Source organism: Hyla sarda, chromosome 5, assembly GCF_029499605.1.
Source record: "Hyla sarda isolate aHylSar1 chromosome 5, aHylSar1.hap1, whole genome shotgun sequence".
Classification (NCBI taxonomy): Eukaryota; Metazoa; Chordata; class Amphibia; order Anura; family Hylidae; genus Hyla; species Hyla sarda.
This window is the reverse complement of record NC_079193.1, coordinates 258,871,802-258,892,539: the sequence shown is the minus strand read 5'-3', so window position 1 is coordinate 258,892,539 and position 20,738 is coordinate 258,871,802. Positions and strand designations below refer to the sequence as shown.

The 20,738-nt window shown below is 40.6% G+C and overlaps 1 protein-coding gene across 1 annotated transcript in view; it reads left to right on the top strand.

Annotated features, from left to right (window-relative positions):
• The window catches only part of RAB12 (RAB12, member RAS oncogene family), a 28,458-nt gene extending 10,216 nt beyond the window's left edge, over nucleotides 1-18,242 (top strand). The window contains exons 2-6 of the mRNA XM_056521593.1: nucleotides 877-937; nucleotides 6,244-6,382; nucleotides 6,990-7,079; nucleotides 11,424-11,528; nucleotides 17,001-18,242. Of these exons, the coding sequence (XP_056377568.1) occupies nucleotides 877-937; nucleotides 6,244-6,382; nucleotides 6,990-7,079; nucleotides 11,424-11,528; nucleotides 17,001-17,114 (509 nt within the window). The 3' untranslated portion in view covers nucleotides 17,115-18,242. The remainder of the gene's footprint in view (nucleotides 1-876; nucleotides 938-6,243; nucleotides 6,383-6,989; nucleotides 7,080-11,423; nucleotides 11,529-17,000) is intronic.
• The last annotated feature ends 2,496 nt before the right edge of the window (nucleotides 18,243-20,738 follow it).

Below are 20,738 nucleotides of genomic sequence, written 5' to 3'. Positions count from 1 at the left end.
TTAAGAGATAAAGAGGAGATTTATGGGAACCTGCTGAGGAAAAATGGAGTAGTTACCCATAGAAACCAATCAGATAGGTGTGTACCCCTATAGTGTGTTCTGGAGTCAATGTAAGTGGCAGTGCTGTGGCTCCAAGCCTGGCCAGTACCTTCTATAGCCACCCCGTATGTGTTCTGGTGTCACCTTCAAGTATGGTACATCAGTAACTAAAAAAAGTCTGATAATACAATCTGACAAAAACGATATTGAAAAAAGTAGGCGGGGCAATGCAGTTTCGGTTTTCAACCAAGCACAGACAAAATTTTCGGTTTCGGACCAAAATTTCTCTTTAGGTGCATCCCTAGTATCGGGAATGATACTGGACATTTGCACGAGTACTAGTACTCGTGCAAATGTCACCAATACCGTTACTTTTATTTATTATATATATATATATATATATATATATATTATATAAAATGAAAGAATCGTGACTGCTCTTAAGAATCACATCCCCGCTCCTGGACGTAAATTTTCATGCACCTCCCTCGGCAGGAGAGGGATTATCACAGCCAATATACATCCAGGAGCGGGGCTGTGAAAATCTACATCCTCCTCCTGAGAGAGGGGCGAGGAGGGAGCTGTGTACGGGGCGAGGGAGGTGCAGAACGCACACCGTCCCTCTTGTCCATGGCTGCCTTCTTGCTGCCTGAGGTGCGTCCACCACCACGGTTCAGCCCACAGTCGGTCCATAAACAGTTACAGAGCAGCACAGGCACAAAGCCGGAACCCAAACAACATGAACCAATTTATCACATACAGAAAATGGTTAAGGCTAATATAGCTATAATTTTTTACAGAAATGCTTGATAATATTTTTTTTGTTTTCCTTTACAGGTGTTGACTTCAAAATCAAAACAGTAGAATTAAGGGGAAAGAAAATTCGGTTACAAATATGGTAGGTACAATGTTATGTATGTGACAAGTTCTACGTACCTGCTCCTCCCATAAAAGACCAATGATATTCTGTATGGTTTTCTGTTACCAGCATTACATAAAACTATTCATGGCACTATCTTGATCAAACTAGGAGTCCATTCACATAAGTGATGTTTGTATAATACGGCACTAAAAACAATACCACATACTCACCTCCCCCAATCCCCCACTGCTGCCATTCTGTCTGTGCCCTATCCTCTACTTCCTGCTTCTGATGTTGTCCTGTTCTGGCAGGAACTGCCCGCTTATCCAATAACTTGGCTGATCAGGTGGTTTCTGCCCATACAAATCACTATTAGGAGCAGGAACCAGGCGAAGACAGAACAGAAGCTGTGGGTGATAACAGTGGAGGTGAGTATACAGTTTATTTTTTTAATCTTTTTATTTTTATTTTTTTATTGCACAGGATGGCACATAAAAAAATATATATTTTCCAGGAAAATATGTTTGTTTAAATTTCACAACGAAGAAAGGTATTTGGCTCCTACATTTTTGTGTTTAGGAGCCAGAGGCATCTAGGTAATTTTTTTGTTCTAAACACGCTGCCATTTATATAGCCTACTTGACTGTCTGACTCCCTAGAGCAGTGTATCCCGAGGAGGGTGCCTCCAGATGTTGCAAAACTACAACTCCCAGCATGCCTGGACAGCCTTTGGCTGTCCAGGCATTCTGGGAGTTGTAGTTTTGCAACACCTGGAGGCACCCTGGTTGGGAAACCCTGCCCTAGAGGCAGATCCTGAGCATTCTGCTTTATCAAAACCTGTAGACATTGATGCTGACATTGAGTATAGAGATGAGCGAACTTACAGTAAATTCGATTCGTCACGAACTTCTCGGCTCGGCAGTTGATGACTTTTCCTGCATAAATTAGTTCAGCTTTCCGGTGCTCCGGTGGGCTGGAAAAGGTGGATACAGTCCTGGTAGACTCTTTCCTAGGAATGTATCCACCTTTTCCAGCCCACGGGAGCACCTGAAGGCTGAACTAATTTACGCAGGAAAAGTCATCAACTGCCGAGCCGAGAAGTTCGTGACGAATCGAATTCACTGTAAGTTCGCTCATCTCTAATTGAGTACTATGGACCTGCGACCTAATAAAGTGCTGGACTACGGAATAAATACTGGTACGGGACTATTTTTGTTCCATGCCATATAAAGACATACTTTATTACATATCCGTTTGCATTATAAAAATGTCACTGAAGGTTAATATTACATTCGGGGACAAATCTTTTTATTGTTTCTGCTGGTACCATTTAGAACACATTTTGCACTATTTATAAATATTTTAGTAGCATTGAGTCAGTAGAAACATTTTGTTTACCTCAAGGTTTGTGCTCCTAACCACTTTGTACCATAACCAAGGTTTTGCTCTTTTGTGTGTTTGTTTGTTTCTGCTTGAATTCAGCCATTAAACTCCAGTTTTATCATTTTCACCCAACGTGCATCCTCTTCATTCATTCGTTCAGTGTAGCCGTGTGACTAAATGATACACCTTGTTATTAATGTTTATGTATGTGCTTCACATAGTCTAACTTTTTTTTTAATCACATCTGTTCACCAATTCATTAATCTCACCATTTGCTTGTTTTGCTTTCTACTGACTACACTGATGCTTTCTCAGTGACTACATCGGTCAACTAATGCTTGAATGTATATGTGCCCTGTCTTGGTCGTTCATCTGTGTGTTCCTGTCTGGAATGCTGTTGCCACATGGCTGGTTATGTATCAGCACTTGTTAGAGAGGAGATCAGCGAGCTCATCACAAGGTAACGCATTACTTTTTACTGCCTTTTCTCTCACGTCTGCCCTCACTTATTGTTTGGCATTCCATTACCGTCTTGTGTTTTCATACTAAAACCACACTATTGGTCATTTGTAGTGACTATATTGTTTATTTAAAAGGGCTTTATCCACATGTTTTATTTTAATTCTCTAAAGGGAAACTGACAACAGCGTCACCTGTCACTTGTTTCTAACCCTTCTTACCAGGCGACAATTGGTGCAGCTGTTCCAGAGATATTCGTCTGGTTTGTGATATGGTAATTTCTTCTTATGCGCAGTAGAGGCAGGCTGCTACTGTATGTACAGTGCTATCTCCCGCACACTCCAGCGGTAACCCTGCCCCCCTCTCTGCTGATAACTCTTCTCTCTTTATAAATATACATCCCCTCCTCCTCAGTATGTCCATGAAGAGGGTGGCGTTATTGGCTGGAGTGGGCAGGAGAAAGCATTGCACATACAGCAGCAGCCCGCCTCCATAACCAACCAGACTTTACCAATTTTTGCCTAGTAGAAAGCATTAAAAAGACGGTCATCCGCACTATATACCTGTATATTCAGGTTAATGCAGATGACCCTGCTTTCATTTTTTCCTGTAATGTCAATTAAATTATAGTAATTGGTATATGTCTGCAAGTTAGGGATGTATTTTAGGACTGACAGCACAGAACTTGTATATCAGATACACCAATAAATGAAAGCACAGCAAATGGGAATTGCATTTATCCAATCTCTTTATCCACAATTCTTCAGCTGTTACACAAACAGATATGTATGGACAAAATAAAGGATAATCAACCAGTGACAAAGTAGCAGTAGTTCATCGATCAGGCACTCTTAGAATTCATCTGCCTCCATGAGGTCTCCTGTTCCTGGCCGTGATCTGTAGCATCTTCTGCGGGCTGGAGGTTGGGCTGCTCAGTGCATCCGAGCGCCGACTATCAGGGTGACGACGTTTCAGGAGATTGATCTCTCTTTCTCAAAAGGGGGTTATCCCAATATCAAAAGTTATTATCCATCTACAGGATAAGGGATAACTAGCTGATTAGTGGGGGTAAGACCGCTGGGATCCTCGACGTTTCCAAAAAGCAGAGTAAAGTGTCCCCTGACAGAATGGTACGGCAGAGCACATGAATGGCCAGTGCTCCATTTATTCTCTAAGGGATTTCTGATCATTGCTAAGCTCAGTACTCGTATCTGTATACACAAAAGAGTATCTCTGCACATATGTACAGCTTCATAGTAAAGGCGATATACAAATTCTGCAACGTATCAGGTTATAGCACAGCGGATCACTGATTCTTCCCTGGGTGGCTCCCGTGCATTCAATCTAGTGGCTCCATATTCCCCAGCCAAAGTCCAACAAATACACAAATAAATGAAAGTACAGGAAGCGGGGATTGCGTTTATCCAATCTCTTTATCCACAATTCTTCAGAAAGGGAGAAAGAGAGATCAATCTTCTGAAACGTCAGCCTGATGGTCGGCGCTCGGATGCACTGAGCAGCCCGACTTCCAGCCCGCAGGAGATGCTACAGATCACGGCCAGGAACAGGAGACCTCATGGAGGCAGATGAATTCTAAGAGTGCCTGATCGATGAACTACTGCTACTTTGTCACTGGTTGATTATCCTTTATTTTGTCCATACATATCTGTTTGTGTAACAGCTGAAGAATTGTGGATAAATAGATTGAATAAACGAAATCCCCGTTTGTTGTGCTTACATTTATTTGTGTATTTGTTGGACTTTGGCTGGGGAATATGGAGCCACTAGATTAAATGCAGGTGCTATAACCTGGTACGTTGCAGAACTTGTATATCGCCTTTACTATAAAGCAGTACATATGTGCAGAGATACTCTTTTGTGTATACAGATACGAGTACTGAGCTTAGCAATGATCAGAAATCCCTTAGAGAATAAATGGAGCACTGACCATTCATGTGCTCTGCCGTACCATAATGTCAGGGGACACTTTACTCTGCTTTTGGAATCGTCAAGGTTCCCAGCGCTCTTACCCCCACTAATCAGCTAGTTATTCCTTATCCTTTAGATAGATAATAACTCTTGATATTGGGATAACCCCTTTTAAACTTGGCTGTTTCTTTAACACACGATACATTGTACAGGTTAAATCTATTAGTAACATTAAGCTACATTGAAAAAACAGTCAGCATGATGTTAACAGACAAAACCTGGTGTAGACTTGAGGAGTTCACATGTGAAGACCAAAACGTGTGAGTTGTCCTATACGGTATAGGAAAGCTATTGCTATCTTCCTTCAGAGGCTTGTCTGCTCTGCACAGATCCTGCCTTCAGAAGGATTCCTTTGCAGTGAGCTGATCATAAAAAAATCCCCCTTCCTGGGAGTGATCAGCTGCTATGAGCAAGGGAACCCTGGCAGCAAGGCTAGGACTACACAGCAATGTTGGCCATGACAGACACAACATAAATCAACATTTTGCACTGCCTGATTTGCGCTGTGTCGCACCAAAGGTAAGTAAATGGGGTCACTCTGCAACCCAAAAGTGGCTGCTACCTGACCGTTGCAAAAAATAAGTTTAGGACGAATTTCTTGCAAGTGCCCAGTTGCAGTCGCTGTTACTTTTGGGGCACAGTGCAATCTCATTTTTAACTAACTGTGTGGATCTTGCTGCATCACAGCTGTCTAGGCGATCTTTGGGTGCACAACCCCAAAATTGTCATGGAGCCCCAGCCTTTAAACAGTAGAAGTAATTTAATTAATTAACTAAGCTTAGCTTTTTATGTGAATTCTATACACTTACTGTACTTATATAATACGGACAGCAAAATTGTGTACGGAGGATTGTAATCCACAATTCTTTATCATGTTCTTAAAGCTATTTCTGTGACATATTGTAGTCAATATAAACTCAGTAATTTAATCACTAGGAATTATTTCAAGGAAGAGTAAGGGTGGTATACCAGTTATAGTGCTAAGATATGGAAGGTATCTTTTGGCTGTTGTGCACTCCATACTGTTTTATATACAAAGAGCCTTAGTCTATGTTGACACGTGGTAAATTTGCTGCAGAAAAATCTGTCTGCATTTGATTCCATTCACTTGCATTCCACAAAAGTGTGCAGTTGTTTTTCCTTGAAGACTGCCCTGTGTGAACATGCATTTGATGTTTGTTGATGTTGATCGCTAGAGCAATGTGACAAATATATATTGTCTTTGGGTTGTTTTTCTTAAAGGTCCATTAATAAGTACTAGAACAAGGTGGCCCTCCACTGGGGATCCCTAAGCCCATAGTTCAGCCATTAATAAAGTGACATCGCACAGTCATTAGGCATTTTCTGAAGTCAGCGCCAACATGCTTGAGCTCTTTTATCGTGCTCACAAGTCGGGCTTTGTCTTGCACAGTGTGAGTAGGTGTGAAGCTGAATGCTAATTTCTGCTCTTTATTTGAGATTTGTCCTATCACTCTTTCTCTTCTCTACCATGCTCTCTTTGCTTTTTGTAGGGACACAGCTGGCCAGGAGCGCTTCAACAGTATTACTTCAGCCTATTACCGAAGTGCCAAGGGTATCATATTAGTCTATGATATCACCAAGAAAGAGACTTTTGATGATTTACCAAAATGGATGAAGATGATTGATAAGGTGGGCATTATAAACACTGGTTATATCAGTCCCTCTGATAAGTGTGACAACTTATTCTTCTATGTAGAGTAGTCTCTAAGCCAGAGTTTCCCAACCAGGGCGCCTCCAGTTGTTGACAAACTACAACTCCCAGCATGCCCGGACAGCCTTCGGCTGTCCGGGCATACTGGGAGTTATAGTTTTGCAACAGCCGGAGGCACCCTGGTTGGGAAACACTGCTCTAAGCTATTTAAACTCCTGTACACAGCAGGATTTTCAGTTGGGCCCTACATCCTACACCTATAGTGGCCCTACAGGAATTGGCTCAGGGCCAGCAATGGATGATACTCTCGTACAGTAAAAGTTGATCGAGTAGCCTGTGTTCAGTGTTAGGACCCCTTCATTCACATGCCCATTTATATGCGTGCACTCTTATGACACAGTGTTTCAAATAACTACATACATTACTACAATAGAACTGGAAATAATCACATTCTTTACTTTATGGCAATGGTTTACCAAACAAAATACAAGACTTCATTTAACTATTATGTATGTGGGGAAAGTGGTCAAATTACTGTTTTATTGTGACAAAAAAATGACTGGTTTGCTATCTGTGTTAATGTAGTATGCGTCTGAGGATGCAGAACTCCTTCTAGTTGGAAATAAGCTGGACTGTGAAGTTGACAGAGAACTCTCTCGGCAACAGGGAGAAAAGGTAAGGATTTCGTGAAATAAGGGGCATGTATGTGAGGTGTTTGGCTGCTTTCACACTATAGAAATGTCAGTTTTAAAGATCCGTTATAATGACCCATTAATAAAACCATAAAAAATGTCCATTACAAAATCCCATTATAGTCTACGGGATTTTTACATTACCTGTTTTAACCCGTCATAGCCTGTTATTAATAACGAATGTTATTTTGTGACGGGAGAAATAGTGCATGCACCATTTCTTTCATTCTTTTTTCCGTCACAAAATAACGTCCTTTATTAATAACGGGCTATGACGTGTTAAAACGGGTAATGTACAAATCCCATAGACTATAATGGAAATGAGAGAAAAAAAGAGACCAACGGGTGGCGCCTTGTGCGTTACCACAAAAAATAGATGGACAATAAGGTGATGAGCACCGTCAATAGGCTGAGGTCGCCCTTAGGTAATGGACGCTTACCATGAGCGAATAAATAATTTGCATGTAGACCCAACAGGTGGGTTGTCAAGATGTGAAGAACCAGCTGCTAAGCCCGGGTCCCAGGAGAAGGAATGAACCAATCCCAATGGAAGCAATGCAGAGAAGAAAAACGACCCTTGAAATGGCACTGCTGGTGTGATAGAAAGCAAATTCCAAGCCAAAAATGGTTTATTTAGAGCATAAAACAATAAAAGTACTGAGATAACTAAATAAAAGTACAGAAAAGACTAAAATTGTTGTCGTGGTGTTCATACATATGGCGGGACACACTATGTAAGGTGAACCCACGAACCGTATTGTTGTGATGCTTATTAAGGGGCCCGCGGAAACATCATATGGTGCGCTCGACACATTGCAGCCCACAGGGACATTGTAGCATATATATCACATATTGAGATCCACAGTCGAGGCGCGTTTTGATGGAGTAGGAATTTTTTGTCACCTGGGAGCTGAAAGAACTGCATCTATGTGTGATATGGGTGCAACATGTACATCTTGGTAAACCACATTTGAAATTGCCAACCATAATCAAGAAATTAGATGATGTAGTCATGGGAGGTTTAGACTTGAGTTTGCTGGGGGCGGCCAGGTTCCTTTAAAGTGCGACCCCTGCGGAAGGTAAGGGGGGGGGTTTGGATGGGAGGATAGTACTCAGATCGGGATCTTTGAGAAGAATAGCCCAATGCTTATTAAGTACTTCACTGATGTTACCATGCTCCCTACTGTAAATGGTAACGAAATTGATGGACCGATCCTGTGTCGGATTATTGGTAGCGGGTTTGATTCATTGTCTTATTTAAATAGTGACTAGATGCGTTCTTATACAATATGTACTGTTTATTGCGATTTCCATTTTATATATGTTATAAATAACCATGTTTGCTACCTGTGTAACCTGAATACCACACTGTGATGTCATCCGTTGGCCCCGCCCACTTTGTGTTTTGGCGGCATTTTTGTGTATTTAAACCCTGCATGCACACACTGTACCCAGACTGATCTGAGGAAGGGGGTGGCTCCCTTGAAACGCGTCATCTCTGTACTTTTATTGTTTTATGCTCTAAATAAACCACTCCGGTGTTTTGAAAATATCTTTGGCTTGGAATTTGCTTTCCATCACACCAGCAGCACCATCTCAAGGGTCGTTTTTCTTTTCTGCATAGACTATAATGGGATTTTGTAACGGTTATATGGGACTTTGTAACGGCTGTTTAACGGACGATTTTAAGGGTTTTCATAACGGAACATTATAACGGGTCTTTAAAAGTGATGAATTTATAGTGTGAACGGGGCCTTAAACCTAAAAATCCTTGTCCCAGCCTGTCGCCTGGGTTTGATTATTTTGTCTATTTTAGATTTTAGTTTCCTCTTTGTCAGAGATTGTTTCTTAATCCTTTTCCCTCCATTACATACTGACTTATAATTATGTAGGTTTTCAGATTTTCCACATTTTGCTATGTTTAATTCTGGTGCTTAAATTTAAAAAAACATACAGTATATCTTCCCTATCATTTTGCTCTCAATGAGGGACATTTATCAATCTTTGCTTATGTATTCTTTTTTTTAGTAGTTTTTTCCTTACTTTTTTTTTGCTTATGTGTGACTTATTTATCAACTGGTTTCAGCCTGTTGATAATTTTCTTTCACGTAAGCAATTTTTACTTTTTTACTTTGGTAGTAGCTTTTTCTGCTCCATGTTTGAGCTGGAGTAAATTTAGTAAATTTTTTACGCTGTTGCGACTTTTTTTTGCGCAGTTGCGACTGTCGCAGTTAATAAATACCTGACTACCCGAAGTCCATTTTAAAATTATTACTACATAGTTAATTTTTGGAAAACTTGCTTTTCTCGCTTTCCAGTCAAAATGTCGCACGAAAAATCGCGCAGTTGCGACAATTTTGCGACAATTATAGTAAAGAAAACCTGACTAAACCTGTTGATAAATGTCCATAAATATCCTAAAATGAAAAATTGAAAAAAATGAAAAATCTAAAGTTTGTATGGACGTAAGTAGTTCTACAATTTGCTTGACAATTGAAATTTAGCTCTGGCTCCTCCCATTTCTCTTGATCATCTTTGATATGTTTCTATACCTTGATTGGAGTTGCCTGTGGTAAATTCAGTTTATTGGAGATGATTTGGAAAGACACAGTCCTGTCTATATAAGGTGTCACAGCTGACAATATATGGCAGAGCAAAAACCAAAGCATGAGGTTGAAAGAACTGCCTGTAGAGCTCAGACAGGATTGTCGGGAGGCACAGATCTGGAGAAGGGTACAAAATAATTTGTTCTGTACTGAAAGTTTCCAAAGAGCACAGTGTCCTCCATGATTCATAAATGAAAAATATTTGGAACAACCATGACTTTTCCTAGGGCTTGCTTGTAAGATCCTGAGCTTGTAAGATCCTGTTTTCAGATGTGAAAAAAATTCATGAAAATCAACAATGACTGCAGCACTCCACCAATCTGGGCTTTAGGTTGGAGTGATGAGAAAGAAGCCCACCTCAGTAAAAGGCACATAAAAGCCTTGGAATATGTAAAAGGCACATAAAAGCTTTGGAATATGTAAAAGGCACATAAAAGCCTTGGAATTTGCAAAAGAACCACCTAAAGGACTCTGACTATGAAAAATAAGATTCTCTGGTCTGATGAAACAAAGATGTTCAGGAAAAATGGAAGATCCCAAGCTAAATTGCATGTGTCATGGCAAAAGCCCCCTGTAGGTAGTTAGGGAATCCTACCCTTATAGGTAGAAGCTCCCAGTAGTTAGGTTGGTAGGGGACATCTGATTAGGTAGATGCCCCCTTTAAGTAGTTTCCCTCAATAAGTCCCCTCCAAAAGAAAATAATAAAAATCCCACTCACCTTCCCTCCAATACCACCCTGAGGCCTCTGTTACAACAGGTTAAAGGAGTAGTCCGGCGCGCACTTTTTTCATTTTATCCCGTCCGGGCTGCAAAATAAAAGAAAACACACTTTCTCTTACCTGCCAACGAGCCCCGGAGCTCCGGTACAGGTGTTCGGTCCCCGGGCTGTATTCTTCTTACTTCCTGTTGGCCCGGCACGTCACATGGAGCTTCAGCCTATCACCGGCCGCAGCGATGTCCCGCCTCGGCCAGTGATCGGCTGAAGCTCCGTGTGACGTGCCGGGCTAACAGGAAGTAAGAAGAATACAGCCCGGGGACCGAACACCTGTACCGGAGTGTACCGGAGCTCCGGGGCTCGTTGGCAGGTAAGGGAGAGTGTGTTTTCTTTTATTTTGCAGCCCGGACGGGATAAAATGAAAAAAGTGCGCGCCGGAGTACTCCTTTAACATAAGTCTGGAGTGGACTCTACTAGTTACAACTGGATTTCACCAAAGGCATTGATAATTATATTTATATTTTACCTGCCTTCAAGAGTATCTGTCATGAAAATTCTGCTTAGAAATCCACACAAAAAATCTGCTACTAAATTTTGGAGGGTATTTAGCTGCAGTTTTTACCAAATACATTCTAATGTATGATATTTGCAGCATTGTGGCAACGCGTAGGGCATTTGAAAATCTGCAGCATGTCGAGAATCGTCTGCTGATTTTTTTTTTTTTTTTTTTTTTTTTTTTTTTTACACTGTAAGTAAATGGGGTTTGTTGAAAAAAACATTGTTACATTCTGCTAAACATTTACAGAGCACAATAAGAAGTAGCCATTAGCTTCCCCTGACGAGTGTGTAAAGTACCTAAATACATGTAGTTAACTGTACTGTGCCTATATGGTTCACAGCAACTTGTTCATTCACATTGATATTCACTGTATATTTATATGTGTATATATATATATATATATATATATATATATATATTGTTTTATATTATCTCCCTGTTATTAAGTTTGCACAACAGATAACTGGGATGCGGTTCTGCGAAGCAAGCGCCAAGGACAACTTTAATGTAGATGAAATCTTTTTAAAGCTGGTTGATGACATATTGAAAAAGGTAACCATGTTATCCATTTTTTTTTTTTTTCAATTATAAAAAAAAGGTTTAAAAGTTTTTTTCATATGATGTAATATACTGAAATTCTGCCCTAATCCCTTGGCTGCTGGACTCAAGTTAGTCCCTGTGATACTGCATAGGGCATGGTGTGATGATGTGTTATGCATAATGATTTTATGTCTTAAGGCTTGAAATCATTATGGTTGACAGCATTGTGTTACCAGAGCAGAATTTGAAAAGTATATTAAAAGGCTTCTATTCTATGAGAATGGGAATTGGGATGTTTCCTGTTGTCAAAAAAGACATGTTCACAAGTATTGTATATACTGCGCATTTCATACTGTGTTCAACTATTTATTTATATTGATTAATGCTAAATTCTGCATTCTGCAGTGTATACAGTACATATGGACATACCCTAAACTGGTTTCAACTTTTTCAAAAAAGACTTCACAGTATTTTTTTTAGAAATGCAAAGTGTAGGATGATTCTATAATTCTTTTTTCCATTCTTGATATTGAAAAACATACAGTATATCTATCACATAAGTGAGTCATCCCCCTCACATTTTAGTATTTTTTTTTTATCTTTTCATGTGACAACACAGAAGAAATGACACTATGCTACAAGTAGTGAGTGCACAACCTGTATAACACTGTTTAATGTTGTGTCTCCTAAAAATAACTCAACACACAGCCATTAATGTCTAAACCTTGGCAACTAAAGCGAGTACACCCCTTAGTGGAAATGTCAGGCCCAATGTGTCAATATTTTGTGGCCACCATTATTTTCCAGCATTGCCTTAACCTTTTAGGGACTCAGCTCATTTTCACCTTAAGGACTCATTTGCATTTTCATTTTTTCCTCCTTTCCTTCTAAAAAACACAACGCTTTCAAGTTTACACCTACAGACCCATATAAGGGCTTGTTTTTTGCGTCACCAATTGTACTTTGTAATGACATCACTTATTTTATAATATAACCTTCGGCGAAACAAAAAAAAATTATTTGTGGGGTGAAATAAAATTTAAAAAACGCCATTTTGTAACATTTGGGGGTTCCCGTTTCTACACGGTGCACTTTTCAGTAAAAACGACACCTTATCTTTATTCTGTAGGTCCATATGGTTACAAGGATCCCCAATTCATGTAGGTTTTATTTTATTTTAATACTTTAAAAAAATGATAAACTACATGCACCAAAATTAATATGTTTAAAATTGGCATCTTCTGACTCCTATAACTTTTTAATTTTTCCGTGTACGGGGCTATATGAGGGCTCATTTTTACGCCATCGTCTGTAGTATTTATCATCATGTACCATTTTTTTTTTATGGAACTTTTTGATCGCTTTTTATAATTTTTATGGTATTTTAAGTGACCAAAAATGCACAATTTTGGATTTTGGTATTTTTTTATGTTTACGCCATCAACCGTGTGGTTTAGCTAACCTTATATTTTAATAGTTCGGACATTTACGCACTCAGCAATACCACATATGCTTACTTTTATTCTTTATTTCATTATTTTATTGTAAAAAATTGGAAAAGGTGGTGATTTTTTACTTTTAATAGGGAAGGGGTTGATTAACTTTTATTCCATTTTTTTTTTTTTTTACACAATCTTCTGATTGCTTACACTGATCAATGCTGCTGAGGAGGCATGGAGCAGTAGATCGCCGATCGGACAATGGAGAGGCAGATAAGCACCCTCCTGTCATCCAGTAAGCTGATTGGGACATTTAGTCGTGATAGTCCCGATCAGCTACGCTGAGCTGGCCGTATTCTTTCGCTTTAGACACCGCAATCAACTTTGATCGTGGCATCTAAAGGGTCAATGCCGGGCAACGGCCCTATCGGCCGTGTCCGGCATTAGCCGTGGGTCCTGGCTGCCCGTAGCAACCAGGACCCACTGGGTTTAACAAGTCTGCTGTGAGAACAGTTTAAACCTGGTAAACAGGACCAGGGCGTACAGGTACGCCCTGTGTCCTTTAACCCCTTAGCACAAATGGACCTTTATAAAGGTCCCGCTTTATGCGCGTCCCCAGATATAATGCGCACTCGCGAGGTGAGCGCGTATCATACCCGGTGGGTCCCGGTTGCTGTAAGCAACCAGGACCCGCGCTAATACCGGACATCGCCGATCGGGCTGATGTCCGGCATTAACTCTTTAGAAGTGAAAGTAAAAGCATCCCAGCTGCTCAGTCGGGCTGATCGGGACCATTGCAATAAAATCGCGATGTCCCGCACAGCTAGGATGCAGCAGGAGGGTGGCTTACCTGCCTCCTGCGCGTCCAGTCGTCGATTGATTGCTCCAAGCCTGAAATCCAGGCTTGAGCAATCAACCGCCGATAACACTGATCAATGCAAAGCTATGGCTTTGCAGTGATCTGTGTAAAAGATCAGTGTGTGCAGTGTTATAGCCCCCTATAGGAGCTATATAAAAAAGCTAATAAAGATCATTTAACCCTTTCCCTAATAAAAGTTTGAATCACCCCCCTTTTCCCATAAAAAAAATAACTGTGTAAATAAACATATGTGGTAGCACCGCGTGCGGAAATGTCCGGACTATATAAATATATTGTTAAATAAACCGCACGGTCAATGGTGTACGCGCAATACCAAGTCAAAAATAGGACCTACAGAATAAAGATAAGGTGTCATTTTTACCGAAAAATGTTCTTGCGTAGAAATGGAAGCACCCAAAAGTTACAAAATGGCGTTTTTTCTTCCATTTTGTTGCACAATGATTTTTTTTTTTTTTTTTTCCGCTTCGCTGTAGATTTTTGGGCAAAAGGACTGATGTCATTGCAAAGTAGAATTGGTGGCACAAAAATAAGCCATCATATGGATTTTTAGGTGCAAAATTGAAAGTGTTATTATTTTTAGAAGGTGATGAGGAAAAAACAAAAATGCATAAACTGAAAAACCCTCCGTCCTTAAGGGGTTAAGGACCGGGGATGCGCCCTAGGGCATACCTGTACGCCCTGCTTCCCCAAGAGGTTAAACTTCTTGGGCATGGATTTCACCAGAGCTTCACAAGTAGCCATTGGAGTCCTCTTCCTCTCCTCCATGACGACATTACGGAGCTGGTGGATGTTAGAGACCTTGCACTCCCACACCTTCCATTTGAGGATGCCGCACATATGCTCAACAGGCTTTCATCTGGAGACATGATTGACCAGTCAATCACCTTTAACCTCAGCTTCTTAAGCAAGGCCTCCAGGTCTTGGAGGTGTGTTTGAGGTTGTTAATATGTTGGAATACTGCCCTGCGGCCCAGTCTCAAAAGGGAGGTTATCATGCTCTGCTTCACAGTCACAGTCCATGTTTGACATTCATGGTTCCCTCAATAAACTGTAGCTCCCCAGTGCTAGCAGCACTCACCTGGTTGCCACCACACACGCTTGACACCATCTGAACCAAATAAGTTTATTTTTGTCTGATCGGACCACAGGACATGGTTTTAGTAATTCATGTCCTTAGTCTGCTTGTCTTCAGCAAACTGTTCACATGCTTTCGTGTGCATCATCTTTAGAAGAGGCTTCCTTCTTGGATGACAGCCATTCAGATCAGTTTGATGCAGTGTGCTGCATATGATCTGAGCACTGACAGGGTGGCCCCCCACCCCTTTAACCTCTGCAGCAATGCTGGCAGCACTCATGCCTATTTCCCAAATACAACCTCTGGATATGATGCTGAGCATGTTCTTTCAACTTCCTTGGTTGACCATGGTGAGGCCTGTTTTTCAGTGACCAGTATTAGAGTGTTTTGAGGGCAATAACACCAAATTTAAGACACCTGATACCCATTCACACCTTTTACCTTGTAACACTAAAGAGTCACATGACACCAAGGAGGGAAAATGGCTTATTTGGCCCAATTTGGACATTTCCACTTAGGGATGTACTCACTTTTGTTGCCAGTGTTTAGGCATTAATAGCTGTGCACTCACTACTTTACTTTAAATTGTAGCACAGTGTCATTTCTTCATTGTTGTCATATTAAAAGATATAACAAAGTATTTACAAAAATGCTGTGCCTGTTTCATGCTACCTGTGGTTCGGGCAGCATGAAACTGACAGTTTCTTTCAATCAAAATAATGTACTCTCTGTACTTCTTTGAGGTATGGTACATGAAAACAGAATGTTCAGCTATTAAACATTGTTTTGAGTCATACCTGTGATTTGTGTATTTGAAATTAAAATGTACATCCGATGATGGTCTTGGCAACAGAATATTTCCTGGCAACTTTGGTGGCCTAGACTTTCCCTGAGACTAAAACGATCAGGAGTCGTATTTTCCAGAAGTCCCATAAGCTTGTATGGGACTTTTGGCAAATACTTCTCCAGGTCGCTTTAGTCTCGAGGGAAGTCTTGATCTCCAAACTTGCTGGGAGTTCTAAAAAAAATATGCTGTTGCCAGGACCAAGTGGTTTCATATTTTTTGATTTTTTTTGCTAAAGGTTATAACGTAACTTAAGGTTTATGTGTTGTATGGATGAATTGAACACTAACCAGTAGTTTTGAAGTTGTTGTGGTATAGCTGTAGCTTGCAGACATCCTTAGGATGTACTCCAGTGGAAAATATTATTGTTATTATTATTATTATTTTTTTTTTCAAATCAACTGGTGCTAGAAAGTTAGAGATTTGTTTATTACTTCTACTAAAAAAGCTAAATCCTTATTTTCCCGGGCAGCTTGGGCTACTACTTTTTGTTTAAGTTAATTGGTACTGTGATGCTGGCGGGTCAGGGAGGACGGAGGTTTTGGTTTTATGTATCTGTACATGATATGTTTATGTTCTTTGTTTGTTTTCATGCCACTGTTACCGGTCTCATCTGTGTAGTATCTGCACCTCTACGGTTGGATTGACCATTCTTTTCATGATGGTACATTCAGTCTAATTCCTCCTATTAATGCCTTACTTTTTTCTCCATATGTATTTCTGATCTGACCTTGTAGCCAGTGTTTTTTATTGTTTCAATAAAACGAATAAAAATAAATAAATTACTGGAAGGATTCAGATTTTATCAGCTGCTGTATACTACAGAGGAAGTTGAGTTGTTCTTTTCTGTCTGACCACAGTGCTCTCTGCTGACACCTCTGTCCATGTCAGGAACTGGCATTAGAGGTTTGCTATGGGGATATGCTCTGAACAGTTCCTGACATGGACAGAGGTGTCAGCAGAGAGCACTGTGGTCAGACAGAAAAGAACAACAAGTAAGATTTTTTTAATAGAAGTAATTTGCATATCTGTTTAACTTTCTGGAGCCAGTTGATATGAGAAAAATGTTTTCCACCGGAGTACCCTTTTAATGGCAAAAAAAACAAACCTGAAGTTATAGCAATATATTTCATTACAAACCTACAGATTATGAATTTAGATGCATTTAATAACCAACTTAATGTGTTATTTTGCTGTTTGTATGAACATTCCATACAGTAACCTCTTAATATATATATCTTGTGCAGATGCCCCTGGATATAATGCGGAATGAGCTGTCAAACAGCATCTTATCTCTTCAGCCGGAGCCGGAAGTCCCCCCAGAGCTCCCTCCACCTCGACCACCTGTCCGTTGCTGTTGATTTTCTCCTGACATAGCAGGACCAAGACACTCAGTCCCTGCGTCCTGTGATACAATCATTAGGAAGCTCCCACTTTGCACTTGTTTCTCAGTAAAATATGTAAATATGTAATCAACAAGTAAAGGTTTTAAGTTTGCATTTCTTCCTCCTGCCCCCGGGAGCAATGGTTCAGAGTCAGCAATATGAATGGACTCTGGATGGGGAGTATTGGCCCATCTTTTCTAAGCGCTGTACTGCAGTGGTTCCTGCAAAGCACTTTATTTCAGGCTCCACTAGTTGTGTAGTATCTAGTGTTGGATTCATAGTGTTTTCAGCTCAGAAGTTTGGTTTCTCAGTTACCAATCTCTTTTGTATTTTTTTATTGTATCTAGACACATATATATATGGTGCTTTGCTAATTGTATTATCACTCCAAAATATTTAACTATTTAAGGTTTCCAATAAAAAAAATGCTTCCATATACAGTATTATATTTAGTTTATTAAACAGTGCAATTTTATTTTTAATTATAGCAATAGTTGATTACTGGACCTACAACAAGCATTAATGTTCGCTCCAGTAATATTTATTAATGCCTAAATAGCTTGAAGGACATTTTTTTTTTCTCCTTTAGTTTTACTAGAGTTACAACATGAATGGCCCATGCCCCCTTCTGTTCTCTCTAATGCTCCTTGCACAGGATTCGTGTGCTATTAAGGCACCCTGAACAAGCATAGCAAAGTATGTGGTTTATGAACTCTTCTGGAAACTTCATTGCGCACACCCTTTAATGGGCTCACTGGGAAGTAATGCCTGACAAGGCTGCTAGAAAACGCAGCATACTGTTCTATTTGGACATGGAGATGAAACTGACATTTTTTATTATTATTAGTATTCACCTACTAATCCGTACGTTTAACCTTGCCACATTAAATTTTTTTGTGGGGGGAGGGGGGGTGGCAAAGTATGACATGACACCTAAATGGCACATACTGTTTTAATGATGATGGTTTTGTGAATTACATATTTGATATCTCTATGCACTGTGTAATGCAGATATGCATTTGGATAAATGTGTGTCATTGTGGTATTGGAAACAAGATAGTATTTCTAACTAACGAAGTGAAAAATAAACCTTTTTTATTTATGAATGATTGTGTAGTTTTTGTTTTTTGACAGATGTTTTCTCTATTTACAGCACCCGATATACACTGCTCAAAAAATAAAGGGAACACTAAGATAACACATCCTAGTTCTGAATGAATGAACTATTCGTATGAAATACTTTCGTCTTTACATAGTTGAATGTGCTGACAACAAAATCACACAAAAATTATCAATGGAAATCAAATTTATCAACCCATGGAGGTCTTGATATGGAGTCACACTCAAAATCAAAGTGGAAAACCACACTACAGGCTGATCCAACTTTGATGTAATGTCCTTAAAACAAGTCAAATTGAGGCTCAGTGGTGTGTGTGTCCTCCATGTGCCCATATGACCTCCCTATAACGCCTGGGCATGCTCCTGATGAGGTGGCGGATGGTCTTGTAAGGGATTTCCTCCCAGACCTGGACTAAAGCATCCGTCAACTCCTGGACAGTCTGTGGTGCAACGTGGCGTTGTCTAGCATTGTCTTGCATTAGGAGGAATCCAGGGCCAACCGCACCAGCATATGGTCTCACAAGGGGTCTGAGGATCTCATCTCGGTACCTAATGGCAGTCGGGCTACCTCTGGCAAGCACAAAGAAAGGCCACCCCAAACCATTACTGACCCACCGCCAAACCAGTCATGCTGGAGGATGTTGCAGGCAGCAGAACGTTCTCCATGGTGTCTCCAGATTCTGTCACATGTGCTCAGTGTGAACCTGCTTTCTTCTGTGAGTGGCGAATTTGCCATTTTTGGTGTTCTCTGGCAAATGCCACATGTCCAATGAGGTGTTGGGCTGTAAGCACAACCCCCACCTTTGGACGTCGGGCCCTCATACCACCCTCCATGGAGTTTGTTTCCGTTTGAGTGGACGCATGCACATTTGTGGCCTGCTGGAGGTCATTTTGCAGGGTTCTGGCAGTGCTCCTGCTCCTCCTTGCACAAAGACTGAGGTAGCGGACCTGTTGCTGAGTTGTTGCCCTCCTACGGCCTCCTCCCCGTCTCCTGATGTACTGGCCTGTCTCCTGGTAGCGCCTTCATGCTCTGGACACTACACTGACAGACACAGCAAATCTTCTTGCCACAGCTCACATTGATGTGCCATCCTGGATGAGCTGCACTACCTGAGCCACTTGTGTGGGTTGTAGACTCCGTCTCATGCTACCACTAGGGTGAAAGCACAGCCAGCATTGACTGTGATTTCACAGAAGTGTGATTGACTTGGAGTTACTTTGTGTTGTTTGTGTTCCCTTTATTTTTTTTGAGCAGTGTATGAACATTTTCTTATATTTTGATTTTAAATGCTATGCTTGTTATGCTTCATTCATCCTTTTTTTAACTACCTGCAGACCAATGAAAAACTCTGGGTCTACCGTGTTAGGGGCTTTATTCTTCTTTTAAGTTAGGCTAATATGTCAGTCCCAGTTACAAGGGGAAATCGTCAATAGAGGAAAAGAATTAAAAAAAAAATTATTAAATGAAATCCCCCCCTCTTCTATGACAAATTGTAAAAAAATGAAAACATTTTATATTTATATAAAAAAAATATAGCCAAAAGCACAGCTTCTGTCCCTGCCCACAGTGTATATCTGCTGTGGGCTGGTTCCTTAGAATTTTGCACAATTAACAAAGCGAGTGATAGGAGAACAGCGCCAATTCTTATTGTGAGAATATACTGGACCTAGTCCCACCGGCAAATAAAGGGCAAAGCCACAGTCCACAGAATATGGATAATATGGATACAGTGTAGTATGAATAAATCCACAGTCAAGGGGAATATAGTTCACAGGGAAATGGAACCTAAAGGCCACAACAGGCAGAAAAGCTTTGGGTCCTCCTGATGGGTGTCTTATTGTGGGTGTTTGTGTCAGCAGCTTCTTAGAAATGGTTCATCCATTATCCCAAGAAGGTGCTGGCCACATGCAAATCCCCACATCCCTCTACCATGTTCTTGAATGCCCAGTGGGGAGGCATCTTGAGCAGATTATAGACACCTTCCTCAGATCCAGCTGTAGACAATACTTGGTACATAGAATGGGCTGGCTACAACATCTAGACCAGTGGTCCCCAAACTGTGGCCCTCCAGATGTTGTATAACTACAATTCCCAGCATGTCTGGACAGCCGTTGGCTGTCCAGGCATGCTGGGAGTTGTAGTTTTGCAACATCTAGAGGGCCACAGTTTGGGGACCACTGATCTAGACTGTCAATTGCAGGTGTGAACTGTCCTCATTGTCCAGTCTCAGCAGTTGATAGAGATATGTACCAAACAGAAACATTCTTCCCCCTTTCTGTGGGGCCATCAGGATTAGACATTCTGCTGGGATCTAAAACCATGACATGACCATACTGCGAAGGGAACACAATTTTAAAGGTGTTTTTAGCATAAAAAAGTAATTCTTTCCTTACCTGTTCATCCCCTTACTACCCCAATAGCCACCTCTGTTCTTTATCTAAATTCTATCAGGACCACTCCAGCCACTGTAGTTTTGCAAC